Source organism: Armigeres subalbatus, chromosome 1 (assembly GCF_024139115.2).
Source record: "Armigeres subalbatus isolate Guangzhou_Male chromosome 1, GZ_Asu_2, whole genome shotgun sequence".
NCBI lineage: Eukaryota > Metazoa > Arthropoda > Insecta > Diptera > Culicidae > Armigeres > Armigeres subalbatus.
This window is the reverse complement of record NC_085139.1, coordinates 125,067,774-125,093,455: the sequence shown is the minus strand read 5'-3', so window position 1 is coordinate 125,093,455 and position 25,682 is coordinate 125,067,774. Positions and strand designations below refer to the sequence as shown.

Genomic DNA, 25,682 nt, shown 5'->3' with positions numbered 1-25,682 from the left:
ACCGGTTTTTATCGACTGTTATGCCCAATTATGGATGGAGATCACCCATTGAACGGAACGAGTGAGATTTGTTGCACTTCCATGGCCCTTGAATTATTATCTACACGAATGGAATTAATGAGCCTATGGAGATGATATGGAACTCAAATGGATAGTGTTTAGTATTCCCTTCCATTGGAAGCGAGTCGACTTTCGTTGTCTAATTTTCGAGGTCAGACTACATTTGTTCGTAGTAAAGAAATATTGGAGTGATCATGAGTTACAATTAGGTTGATATATAAGATATAATATAGATGATATATACTGGAGATTATTTTTATTATTATATTATATTATTAGATTATATATACATATAATACTGACTCTAAGTGTGCGTATTGTGCCATCGTTCTATTTTTTTAATCAAACCTCAAAGTTATATTACATGAATGTTCATTTATATGTTCGTATTTCAACTTCTTCATGGTGTATATCACTTTAATCAATTTTGAAGCAAGTGTACAAAATTTAAAAAATACTTTCTTCCCCCATGATTGATAGGACATCATTTTAATTAGAAATTTGAAATAACTTATTTCCATGACATATTTTTGATATGTTTTCGTTCAGGTTAAAGCTCCATCTTTGTTGATCTTAAAGCAATATTCCGTCTCTATTTATATACTGTGCATTTTTATATCTGGATATTACTAAAAATGTATACATTGCTGGCAATGTATGTTCTCATAAGGCTTGTATGAATGTTATGAATTATGATTCATGTGAATGTTAAACAGAGGTATGTTAGGCTTGCCCATGCTATAGTCTAATTACGATTACATCCTCCATCTTTTGCAAAGATATCTACACTAGGGTGTCCCAAAATTGGACCAAGTCTGGGATTTTGGGGGCTCAACCTTCAAATGAAAGCTTAGGGTATAACAAAAGAAAAATTGTTCTACGACAACTCTGGGAAATGACGTTTAGGGGTGGCCTCGACGCGTTTTATAAAAAAAGTGCATTTTTTATAGGTAACATCGAAAATACCGGTAAATCGGAAAGAAATTCGATGAAACCCATCCATTTTATATTTTTTACATTTAACTTAGGGTCTATACTTTATGGTAAAACTTTGATACCGCATGTTTTAGCTCTATATATTTTTCACTGATGCTTTAAATGCCCAAAAATGATGAATTTTTCTTAATATTTTTTTATTAATGCATCCAAAACGGGTATCTATCATAAGGCTTTAGATTTTTAGCTTTAGATATACATAGAAAGATGGGGAATTTTATAATGAATATTTTGCTAAAAATAGCAACCTTCTATCTCTATCCGTTTAAAAGTTATTCACGATTTACTGCAGCTTGGAAAAAGACTTTTTGAAATTTCGGATCATAATACCTACCTGGATCATATTTAAGTAAAGAAACGCCTACTTTTCCATACCTACCAAATGAGTGCTTTAATAACCAATATAGCATTCATATGAGTTGCATAAAATTGATTTTAATACTTATTTGAGTGTTATAATGGAAACCCAAAGATGGACCAGCAGTAACATGACTGACTACAAATTGTTCAGTTAGTCTGGGTGAGTACTCAAATAGATTGATGAATATGGTTTCAAAACTACCTAGGTAGGTTCAGCTATCGTTTCATGGTTTGGTGAGCTGTGCAATGTTTCTCGATAACTATTTTTCTTTTGTTATACCCTAAGCTTTCATTTGAAGGTTGAGCCCCCAAAATCCCAGACTTTGTCCAATTTTGGGACACCCTAATCTACACCCAACCAGAGATTTTAACATTTTATTACAAATGCTTCCGCATACAGTTGGGCTTAATTTGAGACAAATGCTAATAATGGATTAGGTACACAGGGGTTAGACAAAAAATGTTGAGATAGGCAAAATTTTGACGAAATTCAAATCAGCATAACTTTGCGTAAAATAATCCGATTTATATACTCGGATTGTATACTCGGATTGGCCCTTGGCAACCAGGGATGTTCCGGGTTTTCCGAGGGAATGTTGAAAATGTTAATTTTTGCTTGTTTTATGTGACGTTTACTTCCATCTTGTTTTATGCTTCCACAGAAACTAGAACCATAATATGCTGACTACAGATCTAAAATCCGTCAGGTATACGCAGAGATATGGTCATTTCCGTGAAAGCGGTACGGAAATGGCCATGTACCCTGAGCAAATGTCATTTTCGAACATACCCTTTAAAAACCCGGAAAATCTCCGTTGTCCTAGGACCGGTCTGCGATTTTGGAAGAGGACAGAATACTAGAAGACTGTCCCTTTCTGATGATACCGGTTTTATCAAAATCCGATTTTACAAAAAGTATTGTTGTCATTACCTCGAATGGCCTCGAATGGCTCTCCGCCTTCTTAGGAGTAGACCCTTGGAAAAGGGGTTTACCAACTCCATGCCTAACGTTTCGTCGGAAGAATTATTTTTGGATTCACTAGTTTAATTGGCGCCCCCTCGTGGCTGTTGTTGAATCCTACTGGAGTAGTCTACTTTAATGATCCCATGGTTAACTTTGCATGCCTTACTGCATGCAGGGAGGCCATGCAAGAGTTGAGACTTACGTGTATAGAGCCAAATCAGCGCAAGTCAGGAAAGGGCATCTGAGTCTACTTCCACCCAGCAGGCAAAGCTTGGTGGCAGGATTCTACAGCGTGCTTCAAGGCCCGCCACGGTTTTAGGAGACGGAAGACAACCTAGCCATTAGCCCACTTGCCGTTTCGAGTCAGTGTCACCCGGCTCTACTAAGAGAGTAGAATGTCAGATTTCCAACCCTCGCTTTCACAATATTAGAATATCCAAGACAAGGTCCGTTAACACGTGGCCAGAATGCCATAATCAGGATCTCACTGGTATTGATCTTGATGTGTCAAATGGCACTCCCTGGGCTCCAGTGCGCTTTGCGCGGCACATGGTCGCTTTGATAGAGCATGCTTGCGGATACATGCAGATATTTGTAGAGGTTTAACACAGCCCACTGCCCAGCCTCACCATGTCCTAGTGAGGCCCCCTAACTCGCTGAGGCCGTGGAGAGGGGTCGTAAAGCCCCTGCCCGTTGATTGTTTGTCGGATTTACTCGAACTGTTATTCAACGCCATTATCACCTGGGATAGTGCCATTCTACGAAATGAAATAAGAGAAGAGATAACGTCTCCTTTCAAATAATTAGTCTATTCAGCATAAGGTGAACAGATAAAAGTAAATTGCTGTAAATTGCTCGGTATACGGCGAATAGAGAAGATTATGCTTTCTTTAAAAAGCGTTTGCTCAGTATAAGGCAAGCAGAGAAGATAAAGTCTTCTTGAAATAAATGCGACGAAAAAAATGTCATATGTAAACAGAATTTTTCTGAGCTCCTGATGCATTTTCATGAATTTTGTGCAGTCACACACCCAGTTTCATTTTAATTGGAGTTATGACTCTTGCTCTCCCCATTTTGACCCCTGAATTCAGCGCCTTTCCAAATTACAAAAGGTCAATTTTATACAAATGAGTTTCGACTAGAAGATATTGTATGGATTTCTCAGTCTAATTGATAATCTATAATCTAATTGTAAATCTATAAGAAATTTCTTCGGAAACTCTTCTAGAAACTTCTCCGGGCATTCCTCCAGGAACTTTTCCTTTAATTCCTCCGGGTAACTTCCAATAATGTTTCCGGGAATACCTACATAAATTCAATGGCGAAATTCTCCAGAATTTTATTGTGGAACTCGTTTCACAATGACTTCAGAATATCCTTCAAGAATTCCTCTAGAAATTTCTTTAAGAATTTCTCCAGAAATTCTCCTAATTATAGGAGGTATTTTCCGGGAATTCCTTCAAGTACTTCTCCAGGAATTCCTTCTGGAATTTCTCCGGAAATTTGTACACGGAATTGTCCTAGAATTCTTTCCTGGCTTCACTCGGAATTTACTTCAGAAATTCATTCGGAAATTAATTTGAGAGTTCTTCCAGAATATCTTCCAAAAGTTCTTCCAGGAATTTCTTCAGCAATTCATTTGGGAACACTTTCAGGATCTCATCTGGGAATTTCCTTGTGGAATTCTTCCGGAAGTGCTTGTGGGAGTTCCTGCGGGAGCTTCTCCAGGAGTTTTTCCAAGAATTCCTCCGGGAATCCCTCCAGGAACTTCACAGGGAATTCCTGGAGGATATTTGGCAGGAATTTTACGGTAAATGGGATTTCGGAAGTTCCTCTAGAAATTCAACTCCGGGTATGCCACCGGCTGTTCCTCTGAAAGTTCCTCCGGGTGTTCCACCCGTAGTTCCTCCGGGAATTCATTTAGGCTACCCTTAGGAATTTATCAACATATTCCTCCAGAAGTTCCTCGAAGAATTTCTCTGGGTGTTCCTTCGGGAATTCCCCCGGGTGTACCTTTAAGAATTCTTCCATGAGTTCCTCCTGGAATTCTTACTCATTTGGGAATTCATCCAGGAGTTCTTAAGAGAGTTTCTCCAGGATTTCCTCCGCAAACTCTTTCTGTAGTTCTTTAAGAAATTCCTCCAGAAGTTCCACCGGCAGTTCCTTCGAGAATTCCTCTGATAATTTCTCCGGGAATTCTTCCAGAAATTCACCCGGGTGTTCCTCCTCAGAGGAACACCCGGAAAAACTGTCGGTGAAACTCCGGAGGAATTCCCGAAGGAACTGTTGGAGGAGCTCCCGTAAGAACTCCCGGAGGAATTTCAGGAGGAACTCCTAGCAGAATTCCTAGAGGACCTCCCGGAGGAACTCCCAGAGAAACTATCGGATGAACTTCAGGAGGAATTTCCAGCTAAGAAAGCCCTAATGATTTCCTGAAAAAAACCTGAATGATTTCCTGGAAGAGCTACTTGTGGAACTCCCGGAGCAATTGTCGGAGAAACTCCCGGATAAATTGCCGGTGGTATTCCCGGAGGAACTCTTGAAGGAATTTTCGAAGAAAGTCCCGGAGGAATTTCTGAAGAAACTCCCGGGAGAATTTTCAAAGGAACCTCCGGATGAACTGCCAACGAAACTACCAGAAGAATTGTCGGAAAAAATCTTGGATAATTCATCTTATAGACAAATCTCGTCTACCTGAAACCTTTGTAGGGATATGTAGCTGGATCATCATCATCTTCATCATCCCGGAGAATTCTCGGAGGAGCTTCTGGAGGAATTTCTATATAAATCCCTGAAGAAGCCTGAATGAATTCCCGGAGGAAATTCTGGAGAAATCATTCGTGATAAAGGTTTTATCGCCAATGAAGCCCGCTGACATGCATAATCGACGTGGCTCGTAAAATTGAGCTTATCGTCGATCATCATGCCCAGATGCTTAAGAGACCTCACGAAGTTAACTGTGCTGGTCCCTACTCTTATCCTCCCTTGCTGCAACCCATGGCGGTTATGCACCAAAACAACTTCCGTCTTGTGATGTGCAAGGGACAACCGCCTCGAGTTGAGCGATTCCTCCACTCTGCCAATCGCGTATGAAACCTTCAGTTTGACTTCGTCGAGAGTGTCTCCTATCACCTCTAGCATTACGTCATCCGCGAAGCCTTCTATTTTCACACCGGCCGGGAGACTTAAGCGTAATACTCCGTCGTATATAATATTCCACAGAACCGGTCCGAGGATCGATCCCTGTGGAACACCCGCAGACACTACGATCGTTTTCTGACCAGCACTTTTCAGTATCCTGCACTGGTAATCCGGAACTCTCAATCGGTGCAAGGAGTCAGCAATATCTGCCCAGCTAGCATTGTTGAACGCATTTTTTACATCAAGTGTAATCAATGCGCAGTATCTAATACCTCGCCTGTCCAAACCTCTCGCTATCTTGGCCGTATCGGTTACCGATCGAATTGCTTCGACGGTGGAACGACCTTTACGGAAGCCATACTGGTTGTTTGATAGCCCACCAGTACGCTCGGTATAGGTCAACAATCTGTTCAGAATAACCCTCTCAAGCAGCTTACCATTTCCATCGAGGAGGCAAATCGGTCTGTATGCTGAAGGTTCTCCCGGGGATTTCCCAGGCTTGGGCAATAGCACCAATTTCTGTCGTTTCCAACGATATGGAAAGTTTACTTCATCCAGACAACGTTGGAGGCAGCTCCTGAACATATCTGGAGCGGCAAGAATCGCGTGTTTAAGGGCCAGTTTCGGAATACCATCTGGACCCGGCGCCTTGTTGAACTTAAAACCTCTTGCGGTTTCGACAAGCTCTTCGATAGTCACTAATGGGACAACGTCAACCGACCTATACGGTGTATCAGGCCAGTCTGATGAATCATGCTTCGGGAACAGCCCTTCAACGATCCTAGCTAACATCTCCGGAGATCTCTCAGGAGGTGTGCTATTTGTTTTAGCCATCACTATCCTGTAAGCATCCCCCCATGGAGTGTTGTTTGCCACACTGCACAGCCTTTCAAAGCAGGCTCTTTTACTACACTTTATTTCGTAGCTTAGAGCTCTGCTTGCTGTCTGGAACGTCCGGAGTGTCTATCAAGTCGATCAACCTCGTTTCTTGCACGTCGTAGTCTTCTTTTGGCTTTAAGGCAAGATCTACGAAGTTCAGCTATCGCGTCAGTCCACCAGTACGCTGGTTTGCGATTCCCATATGGCTTACACTTCCTTTGCATAGCTATGTCGCAAGCTCGTGTCAAGACATCGGTCAACTCGTCACCATTAAGGTTCAAAGTCCGATCTTCCCACTGTAATGATTCAATCAGCAGTTCTCGATCGAACTGTGAGGTGCGCCATCCTTTGTCAGCACCTCTGACCTTTCTCGTAGCTCTAGATCCAGTGGGGGCATAGCTAACCATAAAACGAAGTTCCTGATGGTCACTAGCTGTATATCCTTCATGTACTCTCCAATCCGGATTCAACGTCCATCCCGTGCTGCAGATGGTCATGTCGATGTATGATTCACCGTTCGGTCCTCTGAATGTTGACATTTGGGCTTCATTCAGCAGGACTACATTAAGTCCCGCTAGAGACTCTAGCAGAATAGAATCTCTAGCGTTGGTGAACCGGGATCCCCAGTACACTGTCCACGCGTTGAAGTCACCTGCGGCAATGTCCCAGTGGTGGATGTAATGCCAATAAAGAAGAAAAATCCTATACTCTTCCATTGTGGTCCCTGAATCCGGCCCTGAATGCAGTCAATTTTACCCTACTCAAATAGTGAAACCATCAGAACCGACTAGAAAACTGTACAAACTTCGGGCCTGAACACGTCCAGAACAGGAAAAAATAGCCCCGCGCATACTTTAGCAATAACTCGGATCTGAGTACAAAACAAACCGCAAGGAATTTCTACATTCATGTACTGAATGCGAGCCATTTGAAAATAAAAGTTCGTCCTGGGTCTTTGAGGGTTATTGGGATCAGTTTGTTGAATAAGGTAAGCGTTACAATACGTTACTCTTTAAATCGAGCTTCTTTAACGTTTTCGATAATTTATAAACAATAAGTGCATGTTAAAATTATTGTGAATTTAAAACGCAGTAATCTTCTCATTTATGCATGACAATGGAAAAATAAGACCATGCATTGGATCATTCGACCAACCGAACATGAAAATTCGATTCAATTTAATTTGGAGTGTCCAAAATGTGTACATTTGGAGGGCTTCTCAGAAAGTTGCAATTTTGGGACATTAATCAACAACTGATGCTCATTTCAAATAACTATTTCATAAATAAGACTTCCATCCATGGTATAGTGTGATTTCCGTTTGTTTCAAACTTGCCCTTAGATAGATACAAGCCGTTACTCGTAAGCACTTTCTATAAAGGTCCAATATCGACATTTACGCTAAATACGTCTTTAAAAAGTCTTTCTGATTGTACCAAGCTCAGAAACACAATTGTTTAAAGATATAAACATTCCTATTCCATTAAACTCGATTATTTCTCGATTAGATCCGATCCACTTCAAAAAAGACTGAAGCATTTTAGAAGTACATCAAAATGAGTACATGTACACAAGTCCGGGCAATGAAATTTTGAACGATCATTGTTTCGAAAATCTCCGATTTAATCGCAAGGTGTGCCGCAAATAAGTTGATCAAATTCCTTTGAAGCTTTTTGGTTTCACTACTCCATTTAATTCTGCCACAGATAGAAATCTTTGTTTCGACCTTATCATCATTGGAAATCTGTTACACCGGCGTTGATTACCCGGTCTTCCCTAAGGTTGCTCGTATCCCGGCCAGTGCCATGGGGAGGTAGGGATGGGAGTTGCTGGTTAAGAGGCTAAGGACCGCGAGATGGGGTCTATTTTATCCCTTCAGGTACGAGAACCAATGGTATGCATTACTTTGCATTTGCCGTTCTATGAGAGATTTGTGTCAATGCTGGGCAACTGAAACTATGACTTAAATTCTCAAGGATAAAATAATAGGAAACATTTAAATATGAAACTATTCGCGTCGCTCCACCATTCACGTTAATTGTTTTCACTTATCGCCGTCAGTAAACGACATGTTTTGGGTCTTTAAAACCCATTATAAAGTGTCCATTAAAAACGGGAACGCAATCGGTGTACCTTTAATGCTGCTATATGTCAAATATGTAGGTCCATTCTGAGTTTGTATAGAATTGCACCACTGAATGGAGTAGGGACCGGCGATCTCTTGGTTCACTGCACACTTCGAAAGAACCTGCTTTCTTCGAAGCGGCTTAGCATGTAAAAGCGCGAAAATAACCTCCAGGGGCACCCGTAAATGTGACAATAATTGAGAAACTGCATCGGCGGTAATTCTATTAGCTGCCAAATATTACGGCCATATTGACAGGTTGCCACGACGCAATGATCGTTTGTTGTGGTTAATTGGCGCGATTTTGGCAATTTGCACGCTGGAACGCTGTTTCTCTGCAGGGGCAATACAAGGGTGGTAAAAGTGTATACAATCTGACCAGATCGTAAAGATCGTTACTGCATACCAATACGGCTATTCGCAAACAACACCATGTGCAACCGGACAATTGCATAACTTGCTATTTTATATGCATTCTTTCGCCACAGTCGGTACACACAACAAACATGTGACTTCAGGCATTGTGGGAGTGCACCCGAACCGTGTAGATGCTGCAGATTGCGGTTTTGGGGCTATCAAGATTCTCTCTGCAGAATGGAGAAGATAACCATCGCCAGTATGTACTTACGACCTAACCATCAGCGGTGAGCTCCTACGGAAATCCGTCACGACCTAGATTTGATCGGCTCGTGTCCCTGTCAGTTGGTAATGACATTCTTTTATTGCACAGCACGCTGATGAACGACGCGCGGCTGTAACAATTCATAGGACTCGCACGTCGGCATGGTCTTCTAGGTTCGAACCGCGCATAATTTTTAATGCATAATAAAAGCAGAGCGAGATCCACGCGAAATCATCACGGTTGGACATATGTAGGGTGACCATATGAAATTTTACCAAAGGAGGACAAATCACCAGAATTGAGCAAAAAAGGAGGACATTTGGTTGAAAAAGGAGGACATAAAAAAATTCGATCGTTTGTCAGTTGTTGATTAAGAATACCGTTTTGGCTCAAATCCCGAACATGACTCATATTCCGAACACTAGCGTTTTAGCGCCCTAAAACTAAAACTTTCATTGGGTTTCCGCACTGAGGGCCAAGATTTAAAATGAATTGAAGTTCCTGTGGAGAAAATTACACGAATAAAGTCAAAATGGCCATTTAAAAGCGAGTGTTCGGAATATGGGTCATGTTCGGAATTTGAATCGAAACGGTATTATATTTGTTAGATTTTTGCACACCAAAGTCTATTGGAAGATGTTTTTGTAATTCAATGCAAATAACAACATCTTCTTATGTTTTATTAACTTAACAGATCACTTAATCAACTTCAGTTGGAACGTTTCAGACTCTCATAACAGTCTACATAAAGCACTTTCTAATTATAAACTACCCGCAACATCTTTTCAATGGAAAGATTTCAGCTTAACTAATTTTAAAATTTTTGACACTGTAACTCACGCATTTTGTTTTCCATGGAACATATTAACATTATTTTTATTCCAAAACTTAAAGGAAAATACTTGAGAATTAAAACCAGAAACGCAAACGTGTGCAATGTTTTGTTCCATAATGGACTTCTGTTGTTACATAATGGACTTGTTGTATTATTGTTTGTTAAACTAGAATTTCTTCAGCAATAGTTAATCATGCAACTGTTTTCCAAAATTCCCAAAAAGGAGGACATTTTAGCGCAAAAGGAGGACATCTGGTTTTTTAACGAAAAAGGAGGACATGTCCTCCTTTAGGATACCATATGGTCACCCTAGACATATGAGCACCAGACGTGTGTGTGCTAACCCGAGCAGGAGACAATATTTTACTTACTTATTCAACATATTGTTCAGTTACTCGATTAAAAGAAGTAGTTCTGCACACTGAATATGAGTATCATGCGAATAATGAAATACTTGATAATACTGAACAATGTTCTAGTGTAGCAATTCCAAGATCAGGTATTCGGATGGTTAATAATATCGTAATCAAAACCAACCGTGACGTCGAATATTTTTTTCTGAGTTACATGTTTCTTTTTTTTGTCGTGTCTTTAATTCAAAGTATGGTACACTACCAGAATGGGTACCTATATATAAAGATAGGAATAAATCATTGTGTGCCATTCGGGTACTGGTAAAGTCCTGTCCATCAAGTAGTCAATCGTGGTGCAACTTGTGGTCCATGTCCAAGACGCGACAGTGAGTAGGTACATGTGTTGTTGGGCTGATTTTCATAATTGCTGACAATCATCTAATGAAGGAAGCATACGATGAGGAAGGGTATATTAGCTAGGAAATTTTCAATTTGTTGTGATCCATTTCGTTGCATCATAATCGCCTTTGCTTTTATTGTGCCATACTAAGGGAAAGAAAGAATTTATGGTTGGGAAGTACATAGCACATATTTGTCTATAAGTATTGCTATTCTTGATTTTGTCTGTTTTTATAGTGTAATGTACATTGAAAAATTGGTTGAGAAAGAATTGGCTTGTAACCGATAAAGTTTAGGTAAGATATGCCAGTCTACGATTTTTTGTCAGTGAAAAACTAAAATAGTTCTTAAATTAAGTACAGGAACTGTTCCGTTTTCCATCTCATCTCATCGCAAAAACAAAGAAATATAGCACAAATCTCGTCGCTTCTTTTTGCTAACACGCGTGCTTACTGTGCTAAAAATAAGAAAAAAAAACAAATTCCTTTTCATTGCTTTGTTTTTGATGAGATGAACATGGAAGCTATGAGTTGAAGTGCCGAACAGTTCCCCTATAATAAATCATTGTTTTTTTTTGCAAAAAAAGCTCGTGATTTTTTATACTAAATGTGTTTCTCTCCTTGTACCAGTATGCATTGCTGCAATAGCTTCATTAAAAATGTTTTTAATGGAAGTTAAGCAAAGCCGAGTATCCGGAATATTCAGTAATGCTTTTATATTTCTGATCAGCCAGGAATGCATTTGTGAAATTCTTCTGAACACTTGTTAAACAAAATTTCAACTTAGTTAAACAAAATTTCAAGAACTTACGAATTGAGCAGGTCCAGAAAAGGTTCTTACGGATAGCTCTCAAACAAATGGTTCTACCGTGGCGTGATCCGGCAAACCTTCCAGCGTATATCGACAGATGTCAACTACTTGGCCTCGAAACCCTTGATCGGAGGCGTAAGGTGCAGCAAGCTACATTTGTTGTCAAATTGCTCAACGCTGACATCAATTGCCCCTGTCTTTTGTCGCAGCTTAACTTTAGGACTTCAGGAAGATTGTTAAGACAGCGATCTCTTTTGCAACCGAACTTTCATCGTACTCTTTATGGATTGAACCAGCCAATCTGTGCAATGATCCGCATGTTAACTTCCGTTGAACATATGTTTGACTTTGGTATGTCGGCATCTCAATTCGCTTACAGAGTAAGAAAATTGAATATTATGTAACCTTGGCATATTCATTAAGACTATTTTTGTCATATGAATTAAATTACAAATACAAATGGAATCGATGTTTTGACCACACACTGACCAATGTGGCCACCGGGTGGTCCCCTGAAAGATCCGAAACATTATTATTATTATCTTTATTAGAGAGGTTTTCGGCCCATCCGAATAATCATTAAAAAGATCAGTTCGAAAATTTCAACGTAAAGCGGCGGGATTTTTTAGAATCATTTATTGTCGAATCTTGAGTACGAAAAAGATGTTGATTCACACATGGACCAATGTGGCCACCGGGTGGTTCCCTGAAAGATCCGGAATATCCATGAAATGGTCAATTGGTAAATTTAATCGTATTCTAAAACATATTGTTATCGTATGGAATTGATGTTGTTACCCACACACGGACCATTTTGGCATACGGATGATCCTATTGAAGATCCGAGACAAACAATGAACGATTAGTAAATTTCATCGTGGACAGACCATATTTTGTTGAACCCTGAGTGTTCTTGATTTTCCAGGGGATCATCCGGCAAACACAATGGTCCATGTATGGGTCACAACATCAATTCCGTGCTCAAGGTGCTCTACGATGAAACTCTCGAATTGACTATTTGTACGGATTCTCCGGATCTTCTAGTGGACTACCGGGTGATCAAAACGGTCAGTGTGGGGGTCACAACAACAATTCCATATTCAGGTTTCGACATCAATGGGGTTTAAAAAAGCTGCGCTCTACGATGAAATTCACGAATTGATCGTTCTTTTTCGATGTTCCGGATCTTTCAGGGGACCATCTGGTGGCCACAATGGTCCATGTGTGGTCAAAACATCCATTCCATAGAGTAGAGTGAGGCAAGAGTGCGCGTGGGGTAGGAGTACGTTTTCGATGTTTTGAAGTTCTAAAAATGATAAACTAGCAGCACTGCTTCGATTTGACAGGTGTTCTGATCAACGATTGTCATGTGTAATTGTAAACTATTTGAATAAATAACGAGGAAGATATTAAGACAGACATTTTTTTAGTCATATTGCTAAAAATAATTGTGTTTCCGCAAATAGTATTCCATTGCCATATAAACGTTCAATATGGTGAACATTATACCATTTTGATAATATACCCGGGCAGAAGCCATGAGCAGAATAACAAAACATGATATGGACTTGATTGATATAAGAGATAAAAGAACAGGTAATAATATCAAAAATTTGCACCGAAATATCATTATAAAATCAATTTATGTTATGGATAAGAACAAACGAATGGCACATGATATTGATCACTTATTACAAATAGCATAACTTGATCTCCTCGATATTTCAGTGCAAAATATTGATATTGTCGTCTGATCTTTTATCTCTTATATCAATCATGTCCATATCTCATTTTGCTATCTAATCAACATTTGATATCATTGAGCTATTTTCGTCTACTCGGGTATTGTTATGAGTATTTTATGGCGCAGAATATCAATCCGGCTGGTTTTCCAAGAGAGCGAAAACATTAGCTGAATAAATATTGGGACTGTGGGGCAAGAGTAGGCAAGGTCTGATGTTAAACGTTCCATAATAAACGTCTTTAAACGTTCCATAATATACTTTCAATGAACATCAATTTAAAATGTTATTAATTCTTAATTGTATAAATATATACTTACAATCTACAATACATGATTCGAAAGCTGCGTACTCTTATCCCACCCAATGTGCACCGGTGGGGTAAGAGTACGTTTTTCACGTGTATTGCAATAAGGGTTCTATTAAAGCGAATTTCAATAATTTCAATTTTTTTCCGCTAGGTAAAGGAAAAGTATCCAGCTTTTTATTATAGCTACGGATCAACTATGGTATTTGAATTTTGACACATGCTGTGTACATTATTAAATTTTATAGGACCATCCTAGTAACCTTGGAGTCCTACTCACAATTGACACGTCAAAAGTTTCGCTTTGTTTTTCTATTCCCACCTTACTAATATTTATTTTATTTTAGATGTTTTGGAGATAAAACCATATTCATGGATATCATATGAAGCTTTTTCTACAATATGATTGCTTGACGGAATGCCTGGAGTTGGAAAATGTTTGAGTGCAAGAACTGTCCATTTAAAAAGCCCAGCTGATTAGGTAATAGAGTTTTTGAGTCAATGTATTCACGCGTCCTAAAACCGCCACTGATATTGTAATTATTCGTTTGGGTAGTTCGTGGAGCCTCTACCCCGATGTCGGCTGTGCAATGCTTCGGAATAACAAAATACAAATTCAGGACGTAGGTGGACCAACACATGATCTTCAGGACTATCTTCCTAAAAAATAATTTGTGCAGACATAGTAAAAAACCCAATATCTTTTCTAGCATCTAGGTATTTAAACATAATTGTATTCTTTTCTTTGCGGCCCTGCGGAATTTATTGGGGCCTTTCGATGTTTTGTAGTGTAGCAATGATGTCAGGCTTTTATACCACCAGTGTGGGACTGCAACATCTATAAGTTTCTGTGGGAAGGTTTCTGGGTATACTCTGCGCTATTCTGCGGTACGTGACCAACAGTGGTAGCACTGTTTAGGTTTTGGCGAAAGGCCTAGTCCGCGGCACACTAAACAATTGCTGATTGGTCAGAATGTCGCGCAATATAAGGGCTGAGACAAGGGAATGTCGCGCAATATAAGGGCTGTGTGGAGGTGTCTAAAAATAATCCGAATAAATATAGCCATGATACCAAGAAACATAAGTTATTCTGTGCTGCAAAGCCATTAATCTTTGCTCCTCAGAATATTCCATTCAAGCACGCCATCCCTGAGATTTATTGTACTGTGGTCAGATAGTTTTGGGAAGGATCTATGCTGAGTTACCGGTAGTTACACTTGATCCACCTAAAATATAATAAATGTTAAAAAGAAGCCGATAAAACATTCCATTATACATAAATGTAAAAGATCTTGTGGACAAATCGTTTTCAAAATAAACAAAGTGAAAATTTTCATTTTATAAACAGTTTAGCGTAATAACTACGCAACAAGAATTTCACTATAAGTATGTCAAAGCAAATGTCAAAACTGAATTACCATAGTTGATTTATGGCTAGCGTAAAAAGCTGGATACGAATCGTCGACATTTATTCGATATGCAGAATGGGTCAAACACAATACGTTTGCGTGCGTTTTGACAATTTTCTCATGGGAAAAATGTCAAAACGCAAACAAACGTATCAATTGTGTTTGGCCCAGAAGTCTGCTTCATAAGGATCCTTCTTCTTCTTCTTCTTCTTCTTATTGGCATTACATCCCCACACTGGGGCAGAGCCGCCTCGCAGCTTAGTGTTCATTAAGCACTTCCACAGTTATTAACTGCGAGGTTTCTAAGCCATGTTACCATTTTTGCATTTGTATATCATGAGGCTAACACGATGATACTTTTATGCCCAGGGAAGTCGAGGCAATTTCCAATCCGAAAATTACCTAGACCGGCACCGGGAATCGAACCCAGCCACCATCAGCATGGTTTTGCTTTGTAGCCGCGCATCTCACCGCACGGCTAAGGAGGGCCCCTCATAAGGATCCTATGTTCGATTGAAAACTATGTGCGTACTCTTGCCCCACTCTGCTCTACTCAGGGTTCAATAACGATAAGTTTTAAAAAAAATCCGCAGATCTGCGATGTAAATTTTGAATCGACCATTTTTACGGTTGTTTCGGATCTTCCAGAGGACTACCCGGTGGCTACAATGGTCCATGTGTAGTCAAAAGAACTAATACATTCTCAGGGTTCGATAACAATAGGGGCGGAGTCAAAGTTGTTCAACTTAATGGAGCGTGTGTGGGACCCCTAAGGGTACTGGTAAGGTACTGGCAAGGAACCACCAACGAGCTGGGAGCCGACTTCATAGTGCTGGGCAAGATGCGCCAACGCGTGATTGGGTGGCAGCTAATCAACACATGGATGTGCAAGCTGAGGATAAAAGGCCATTTCGTAAACTATAGCGTCATCAACGTGCACTGCCCACACGAAGGGAGATCCGACGACGAAAAAGAAGCGTTCTATGGACAGATGGAGTAGACATACGATGGATGCCCACTGCGGGACGCCAAAATTGTCATCGGCAACAGGAACGCACAGTTAGGAAGGGAGGAAATGTATAGACCGGTCATCGGACCGGATAGTCTGCATACAGTATCATACGATAGCGGCCAACGATGCATAAACTTTGCAGCCTCCCGCGGAATTGTAGTCCGAAGCACTTTCTTCCCCCGAAAGAATATCCACAAGGCCACATGGAAATCACCTAATAAAAAATCGGAAAACCAAATCGATCACGCTCTAATAGGTATTTTTTTTCTCCGGCATCACGAACGTATGCGCTTACCGCAGTGCGAATATTGAATCCAACCACTACTTCGTAGCAGTATGCCTGCGCTCAAAACTCTCGTGGTGTACAACACGCGTCGGAGTCGTCCGCCGCGGTTAAAAACTGGGCGGCTGCTACTACGGACTACGAAGAGCACCTGAATGGCGATGTGGCAGACAATGGTGGTGATATGGTAATGAACCTAGGAGCACTCGCGCATGGGATACATACATCGGGACCAGCTATGGCAGCTAATGTAATGCACAGGGATTGCCGGATAAACTGATATGATTGATTAAGGCGACGATGGATCGGGTGATAGTTCATGATAGTACTTAGTTCGAGTTTCAGGGGCATCCTCGAGTCCCTTTCGAAACGCGCAGAGGTTTACGGCAAGGCGATGGTCTTTCGTGTCTGCTATTCAACATCGCTTTGGAAGGGATAATACGGAGGGCAGGGATCGACACGAGGGGTGCGATTTTCACGAAGTCCGTCCAGTTATTTGGTTTCGCCGACGACATAGATATTATGGCACGTAACTTTGAGAGGATGTAGGAAGCCTACATCAGGCTGAAAAGCGAATCTACGCGGATTGGACTAGTCATCAACACGTCGAAGACGAAGTACATGATAGGAAGAGGCTCAAGAGAGGACAACGTAAGCCACCCACCACGAATTTGTATTGGTAGTGACGAAATCGAGGTGGTTGATGAATTCGTGTACTTGGGCTCAAGGATGTTATCGATCATTTAGTAATCTGCTTCGATCATTTAGTAGTTTCTCTATAACTCATTCCAGAGGCTAAATTTCAAAATGTATTGTATGGTGGACTTCTAGTGCAGAGGTTTATCTACAACTCTGCCTAACAGTTCGTTGGGCTCACTGGTGAACTCCGATAACGATACAAGTAGAGAAATTCGGAGACGCATCATGGCTGGAAATCGTACATACTTTGGACTCCGCAAAACGCTGCGATCGAATAGAGTTCGCCGCCGTACCGAACCGACTATCTACAATACAAAACGCTTATTGAACCGGTAGTTCTCTACGGACACGAGAACTGGACGATGCTTGTGGAGGACCATCGCGCACTGGAAGTTTTCGAAAGGAAAGTGCTGCGTACGAGTAGCATCGGCTGTTGGGAGAACCATCCATCGTTCATACCGCGAAAATCGGAAGACTGCGGTGGCAGTCACGTCAGTCAGTCGGGCACGTAGCCAGAATGTCGAACAGTTATCCGGTGAAAATGGTTCTCGACAACGATCCGGTGGGGACAATAAAGCGAGGTGCACTGCGAGCAAGGTGGATCGATCAGGTGGAGCACGATTTGCGGACCCTCCGCAGACTGCGTGGTTGGCGACGTGCAGTCATGGAACGAGCTGAATGGAGAAGACTTTTTTGTGCAGCACAGACCTTAGTCTGAAATATGGATTGAAACACAAAAATAAAGCAGATATTGCACACTTTTATGCCCTGTGACGGAATTAAAATTGTTTTAGATTTTTGTAGCATGCCTTTCATCCTTCGCGTTTCTATAGAGAGGGGCAGATATGTAAACATCGCGTGACATCTCTCATTGGAAGACTTGCAATGCTCCAGTGCGAGCTAAGTAATTTTAGTGTAACCGATGGCTAATAATTTTTGATGAGTTCATTTTACACAAGGAGAGAGCAGCCAGAAATCAGACCTAGCACCAATGATGACCAAAACAAAGCACCATGATTATATTCGCACATTTTTATTGTTTTGCCATCCAAACAGGAAAAGAGGAAAAATTCTTCGAACTGTTTGATTAACACTGTCCTACGAGATGGCAATGTCCCAGTAGGGGATGCAATGCCAACAAAAAGAAGAGTGCATGCGAGACACATTCTCCACAAGGTGGATTAGTAAGTGTTTAATCAGCTGGGCCAATCAACTTTTGTTCCACTATTTAATTCACAGCAGCAGTTTCCTTAACCTTGATCGTGATTATATCAGTGCCGTTTGAGAATTGTTTTTATTTTCCATTCCCTCGTATTCTTCCCATTCATATCTATGAATGAGAGCGCATATTATGCAAGCTCTCCTATCGCAATCGTAACTGGCGTACTTCTATAGCATAGCGCCTTTACAACCTAAATTCGCGATTAGATTATGCAACACTAGGCCTATTTCTGCGCTATCTCATTCAATCAAAATGTATTCAATCTACCTACATAATAACAATCATCTTCTCTTCTTTTACCCATCTTTCAATCACAGTTCGCAGTCTGCTTCGCCTTCATCCTATCGCTGGCACTTTCCGCAGCCCAGCATTTTGGCGGTCCCCTTCCAGCATTCGGACTGAGCTCACTGACCGGAGACTTCGGCGGACCGAGCGCCTTTGGTGGACAGGACTTCAGCTCTAGCAGTTTAACCGCCGCCACTAACGCCGGTCGCGATCCACGACAGAACAGAGGTAAGAGTGCCCATAGCTTCCGAGTGATCAAGTGAAGGAACGGTATCGATGCAATATGCTTTTTTTCAGGCGGGGACTGATGCTGTCGATACCTAATTGTGTGCGGGACAGGGGTGGTTTTAGATGAAGTTTAAATTATTCCATCAGCTTGCTTTACGGCTTGTAAATTACCGTTGAAAACCGGTAGACGCAAGCAGCTGTGCTTGCTTGGAGCAGGAATGAGTCAGAAGCGCAACTGAAGGTGCAAATTAATGACCTTTGACGCTGAGCGATCGCGTGCGCGATCATGTTGATGAGGAATTAATCCCTTCGGTTTATCCAGCTGAAGACAACGCGGTTTGCAGTGTTGCACGTTCAGCTTGAAATATTTGTTTGAAGGATATATGTTGGAACCGATCAATCTGACCTCGATCTTCTAAATGCCAATTTCGTTCTTCGAGCTAGAAGAGCTGTTCCAAATTACTTTTTCAATGCAGATTCTATTAGTTCGTTTTCGTCTTTCTTGACTATACTGAACTGAGAACAAAATTTTGATGTTATATTATGGCCACAAGAAAATGTAATATTTTACAATTTTAAACAGTTCCGGAGACGAGCCAATCTAGGGCTGAAAGTCTCCTTAATAAAGATTAAAAAAAAAGAAACTTTTAAACAGGAGCATATTAAGAAACAGCAGAGGGCAATTTATAAAGACGGCTTGGAGGCTTGAACCGAAGAAATCTTATCGGCTTTACATGATCATCTTTATGATTAGCTGATCCACATTACAATTCAACTTATATTTTCATTTCCTTACAGGCCCAGTCGTGTTTCCAGCCCCACCAACCGATGGCCCCATGGAGTCCAGCGGAGTCGTCGTTGGTGCTTCCGGTTACGGATTCGTTCCCCCTAATCCGCAACAAAGTAAGAGGACCTAAACGCTTTGCACATAGATTTGCTTAGACTGCGCATGTTTCACTATCCCACACCGACTACTCTTCTAATACCGCTTATGTATCCTTCCCGATCAATGAGTTACTCATTCGAGTTGGACAATAGTAGGCTCATGCGATGATGGAACGCTCACACTAACCTATTTATTGTGGCCCACCACTTCCACTGGCACATGGCTTCCTGCGACTGGCTCTCGATAATTCTAACAACCCCGATTGACTGGAAGAAAAATGTATCTAACAAAATGCATGCTGCATGTGCAATCTTTTTTTTTGTTGATTCCTACTATTTTCCGCCAATTTCGATATGGCAAACTCTGTAAAAAAACGAAGCGGAAAGCAACGAATCCAATTAACAACTGTCTGCACGGTCCAGCGCCCCACGTGGGAATGAGTTTAGCTTGGTGCGATTGTTGGTGTCTGGCTCCGGTGAGGGCTGCGGCGCTGAGAAAGATCATGACTCAAACGGGCTGGAAAATTTAGAGAAAAAAAGCCGCTAATTGCATGAGCTTCGAATGAAAATTAATACATTGGTCATGAACTACTGAGTGGAGTGCTTAGGCAAAGAGAAAAATAATAACAATTATGCAGGCTCGCGTGGAATGTTTGTAAATATGAAAGAGACTAGACACAGCTATGCCCACATTGTGCTTAGACGGAAGACAGCAACTGACGTGTTTTATTAACCCTTTGGACACAAAGAAATTGTATGCAAATTGTATTCAAAAGGAAGCATGTTATTGATAGCCAAAGTGGAGCCATTGATATATTGTGCTTTATTTTCGGGAAGGCAAAGCCATAATTGTTCATGCAATTCTTCTTAGATTAAACATATTAAGCTCTAGATTATAAATATAATACAAACTTACTACTGTGAACCGAAAAAAATGTCCAAAGGGTTAAATCTTAGGAGCTAGATAAAAACTGCATGCATGAAATAGTTTGTACTAAAATTAGTTTCTAATATTCCTAATTAACTTCCCTGGTATGACTGCCTCAAAATGTAAATAATCCTAAAATGTATATTTGTCTTGCGATTGTTTATAGCCTACTTTTAAGATCGTTCATCCCCACGATCTTGGTCGAGATGGAGCAACTCCCACAACCCCTTTGGCATGATATGTATTAAAATGTGACGATAACATGCGTGAATAACACAAATCTATTGGTTAATGTTTGTCGAACGTGAAAGGCGCTCGCTAGCTCCCAGCTTTAGACCCTAGATAGCGAGCGAAATACAAATTACCGGTCGAACTAACTATAGTAGTTGTCTGCATTCCTATCTCAAACAACAATTTCGCTAAAGCATTTCGTTTGTCTTTTCCCCGCAGATACTTTTCACTCTATTTACAGAAATCTGAGATACTTCTAAGTCATGGTTAATGTCTACGCTAAATATCTGCTTTACCCCATCGAACTTGACTACTGATTAGTTTATTTAGAAAAGGAACAACAAATGACGCGTCGTATTAGTCTAGTTTCTAATTGTACAAGAACCCATACCTTATAGATAGCCAATCTCGGGCCGCCGCTCGAGCTGAATTTGATGCCATATCAAATTTTGACCAGAACTTTGAACTCCCCAATTCCGAAATAGTTGTATTCGATGGAGCAGAAGACCAATATTTGTATTTATTTGTAATTATTTGTATTCGTATAGGAACACACAAATTTAATTTAAAGCTTAACGATAAGTAGCGTTGTACAAATCGAATCAATGACAAAACGAGAACATGGATGGTGTAAATTTGAGACCCTGTGTATGATTAGTTTGAAATGATGGTTGTATATTTAATAAATTATTTTTAGTTGACTCTCTAAATGTGAACGAACGGAAACAACTACAAAGGTGTTTGGCTAATTTTAACGTTTACCTTACCATTGTAAATAGTGTGCGAGTTGAAGATTACATTTGTTTGACTTTTCTCTAATTTTTCACTGACATTGACAATACTAACTAAATGGCAATTAAAGGAAACTTGGCAAATAATTCAAACTATTCGGTAAGTTATGTGTTTGAACATCCCCTTTTACGTGTCAATTCGTTTTTATGCGATCGTTATAAAATAGTTCAGCAATGGAAGTAATGCTTTCTGAAATCGTCATATTTTATTTAACTTCGTAATTATCAGATAGATTATTTTTATTATTTATTCAGACAAAGGCCGAAGTGGCCTGTGCGGTATATAAAAGTCTTCTCCATTCGGCTCGGTCCATGGCTACACGTCGCTAATCACGTAGTCTACGGAGGGTCCGCAAGTCATCTTCCATTTGATCGATCCACCTTGCCCGCTGCGCACCTCGCCTTCTTGTGCCCGTCGGATCGTTGTCGAGAACCATTTTCACCGGGTTACTGTCCGACATTCTTGCTACGTGGCCGGCCCACCGCAGTCGTCCGATTTTCCCGGTGTGAACGATGGATGGTTCTCCCAGCAGCTCATGCAACTCGTGGTTCATTCGCCTCCTCCACGTACCGTCCACCATCTGCACCCCACCATAAGATGGTACGCAGCACTTTTCTTTCGAAAACTCCAAGTGCACGTTGGTCCTCCACGATGATCGTCCAGGTCTCGTGTCCGTAGAGGACTACCGGTCTAATGAGCGTTTTGTAGATTGTCAGTTTGGTACGGCGGCGAACTCTATTCGATCGGAGGGAGCGTCTTGCGGAGTCCAAAGTCCGTACGATTTCCAGCCACTATGAGTCTCCGAATTTCTCTGCTGGTATCATTTTCGGCAGTCACCAGTGAGCACAAATACACATTCTTCAACCACCTCGATTTCTTCACCACCGATGCAAACTCGCGGTGGGTGGCTCACATTGTCTTCCCTTGAACCTCTTCCTATCATGTACTTCGTCTTCGACGTGTTGATGACTAGTTCGATCCGCTTAGCTTCCCTCTTCAGTCTGATGTAGGCTTCTGCGGGTTTCGAAGGGACTCGAGAATGCCCCTGAAACTCGAACAACGCACATCACCCGATCCATCGTCGCTTTGATCAACCGTGTCAGTTTATCCGGAAAACCGTGTTCGTGCATTAGCTGCCATAGCTGGTCCCGATCGATTGTATCATATGCGGCTTTGAAGTCGATGAATAGATGATGTGTGGGCACGTTGTTTTGGCGGCATTTCTGCAGATGGGACAGTTTTGTAGATGGGACACACGACACATTCCAACCACTCCTGCGGCAAAACTTCCTCCTCCCACATCTTGGTAATGACCCAGTGCAGCGCTCTAGCCAGTGCCTCACCACCGTGTTTAAATAGCTCTCCTGGTAGTTGGTCAACCCCAGGGGCTTTGTTGTTCTTCAGCCGGCCAATATCCTCCTGGATTTCCTGGAGATCCGGAGCCGGTAAAATTATGTCCTGCGCGCGTTCTCCCAGGTCCATCACCATACCGCCATCTTCAGATAGATAGGAATGTTTTATTTTTTCTGATTGAATGGTGTTTCAAAACCAAAAATCTAAATCAATAAAAAAAGCCTACAAAAATGTGTTTAGGGCCGATACAAATATTTTAGAACTCATATTCGTTTTTTTCGGTCATATGTGTCCAATAATAATTGGATCTGTTCTCCATAACCAAATAGCCACTGCATGAAATACAGGAGGCGTCCCAGTAAACGTTCACTTTGATATTACCCATCGTATAGCTTGGCTGGCTCATCTTAATAATCTTTTGAACGAATTTATTCACCTCCCTTTTGAATATAAACTCAATTGAAAATTAAATTGTTAAAAATTGTTAAAAATTGAAGAAAATTGAAAAGTACTGAAAAAATTGCCAAAAAATTGCAGAAATTGGAGGAACTGAAGATAATAGAAGAAAATTGAAGAAATATTAAGAAAATTGAAGAAAATTGAAGAAAATTGAAGAACTTGAGGAAAATTGAAGCAAATTAGAAAATTGAAGAAAATTGATAAAAATTAATGAAAATTGAAGAAATTTAAAATTAAAATCCAAAATCCAAATTCCTAAATCCAAAATCCAAAATCCACAAATCTAAATCCCGAAAATCAAACTCCAATGAGATGAAATTTATAAATCTGGAATACAAAATCCAGAAACCAAGTCCAAAACCAGATCCAGATACCCAAAACCTAAAAAAAAAACAAAATCGAGCAGCACATTTCAAAATCTCAAGTCCAAGGTTCAAAATCCGTTCAACATCGAAAATAATAAAGCCAAAAAATTAAGTACAAAATCCAAAATCCAAAATCCAAAATCCAAAATCCAAAATCCAAAATCCAAAATCCAGAATCCAGAATCCAGAATCCAAAATCCAAAATCCAAAATCCAAAATCCAAAATCCAAAATCCAAAATTCAAAATCCAAATTCCAAAATCCAAAACCCAAAACCCAAAACCCAAAACCCAAAATCCAAAACCCAAAATCCAAAATCCACAATCCAAAATCCAAATTCAAAATGTCAAATACCAAATTAGAAATTCCAAATTTCAAATCACGAATTTCGATTTCCAAATTACAGATAAACTCCGAATTTAAAATTTGAAATTCCAAATTCCGAATTTTAAATTCAAAATTCCAAATTTCATTTTCCAAATTCCAAATTACAAATTCCAAGTTCCAAGTTCCAAGTTACAAATTCCAAATTCCAAATTCCAAATGCCAAATGCCAAATGCCAAATGCCAAATGCCAAATGCCAAATGCCAAATGCCAAATTCCAAATTCAAAATTCCAAATTCCAAATTCCAAATTCCAAATTCCAAATTCCAAATTAAAAATTCCAAATTCCAAATTCCAAATTCCAAATTCCAAATTCCAAATCCCAAGTTCCAAGTTCTGAATTTCAAAATTCAAATCCTAAATTCCAAATTCCAAATTTCAAAATCTTAAATCAGAAATTTAGAACCCAGATTCAAATCTGAAAACCAAAATTCAAAACTCGAAATCAACAAATCGAAAACCCGAAATTCAAACTCCCCAATATCTCATTGAAATCCAGAGTTTTATGGCCGAAGTCCAAAATTTAGATTCCAAGTACAAGCCAAGTCCGAATACAGAAACAAAAATCAAAAATCTCAAATCCAAAATTCAAAATTCATAATACAAAATTCGTTGAAAATCGAATATTTTGAAACCAAAATCCTTAATACAAAATCCAAAATCCAAAATTCGAAAAACATAATCAATAATCCCAAATACGAAATCTGAAATGCCGTTTTCCAAATAGAAAATTAAAAATCCAATATCCAAGCCAAACAAATTTTAATTTTCAATTTCCAAATTCCAAATTCCAAATTTCAAAATCCAAATTCCAAATTCCAAATTCCAAATTCCAAATTCCAAATTCCAAATTCCAAATTTCAAATTTCAAAATCTTAAATCAGAAATTTAGAATCCAGATTTAAAATCCGAAAACCAAAATTCAAAACCCACAAATCTAAAACCTGAAATTCAAACTCCACTATCTCATCGAAATTCAGAATTTTAAGCCCGAAGTCCAAAATTCAGAATCCAAGTCCGAATCCAGAAGCAAAATCAAAAATCTCAAATACAAAGTTCAAAATTCATAATGAGAATGACGGCTTTGAGAGGTTTTGTTCTATTATTGGCAGGGGGTTTTTATGACTGACTAGGCTCAAATTTGGCCTAAACATTCTTTGCATATCAAAGAATATTGTTGCCAAATTTCATAAAATTTGGTCGACAAAAACCCCCTGCCAATAATAGAACAAAACCTGCCAAAGCCGTCTTTCCCCCTACAAAATCAGTTGAAAATCGAATATTTTGAAACCAAAATCCTTAATACAAAATCCAAAATCCAAAATTCGAAAAACATAATCAATAATCCCAAATACGAAATCTGAGATGCCGTTTTCCAAATAGAAAATTAAAAATCCAATATCCAAGCCCAACTAATTTTAATTTCCAATTTCCAAATTCCAAATTCCTAATTCCAAGTTCCAAATTCCAAATTTCAAATTCCCAATTCCAAATTCCAAATTCCAAATTCCAAATTCCAAATTCCAAATTCCAAATTCCGAATTCCAAATTCAA

The 25,682-nt window shown here is 40.0% G+C and overlaps 1 protein-coding gene across 1 annotated transcript in view; it reads left to right on the top strand.

Annotated features, from left to right (window-relative positions):
* LOC134205093 (uncharacterized) overlaps window positions 1-25,682 on the top strand; it is an 83,395-nt gene that overhangs the window by 43,430 nt on the left and 14,283 nt on the right. Inside the window, exons 2-3 of the mRNA XM_062680006.1 lie at window positions 18,536-18,731; window positions 19,530-19,634. Coding sequence (XP_062535990.1) covers window positions 18,536-18,731; window positions 19,530-19,634 — 301 coding nt within the window. The remainder of the gene's footprint in view (window positions 1-18,535; window positions 18,732-19,529; window positions 19,635-25,682) is intronic.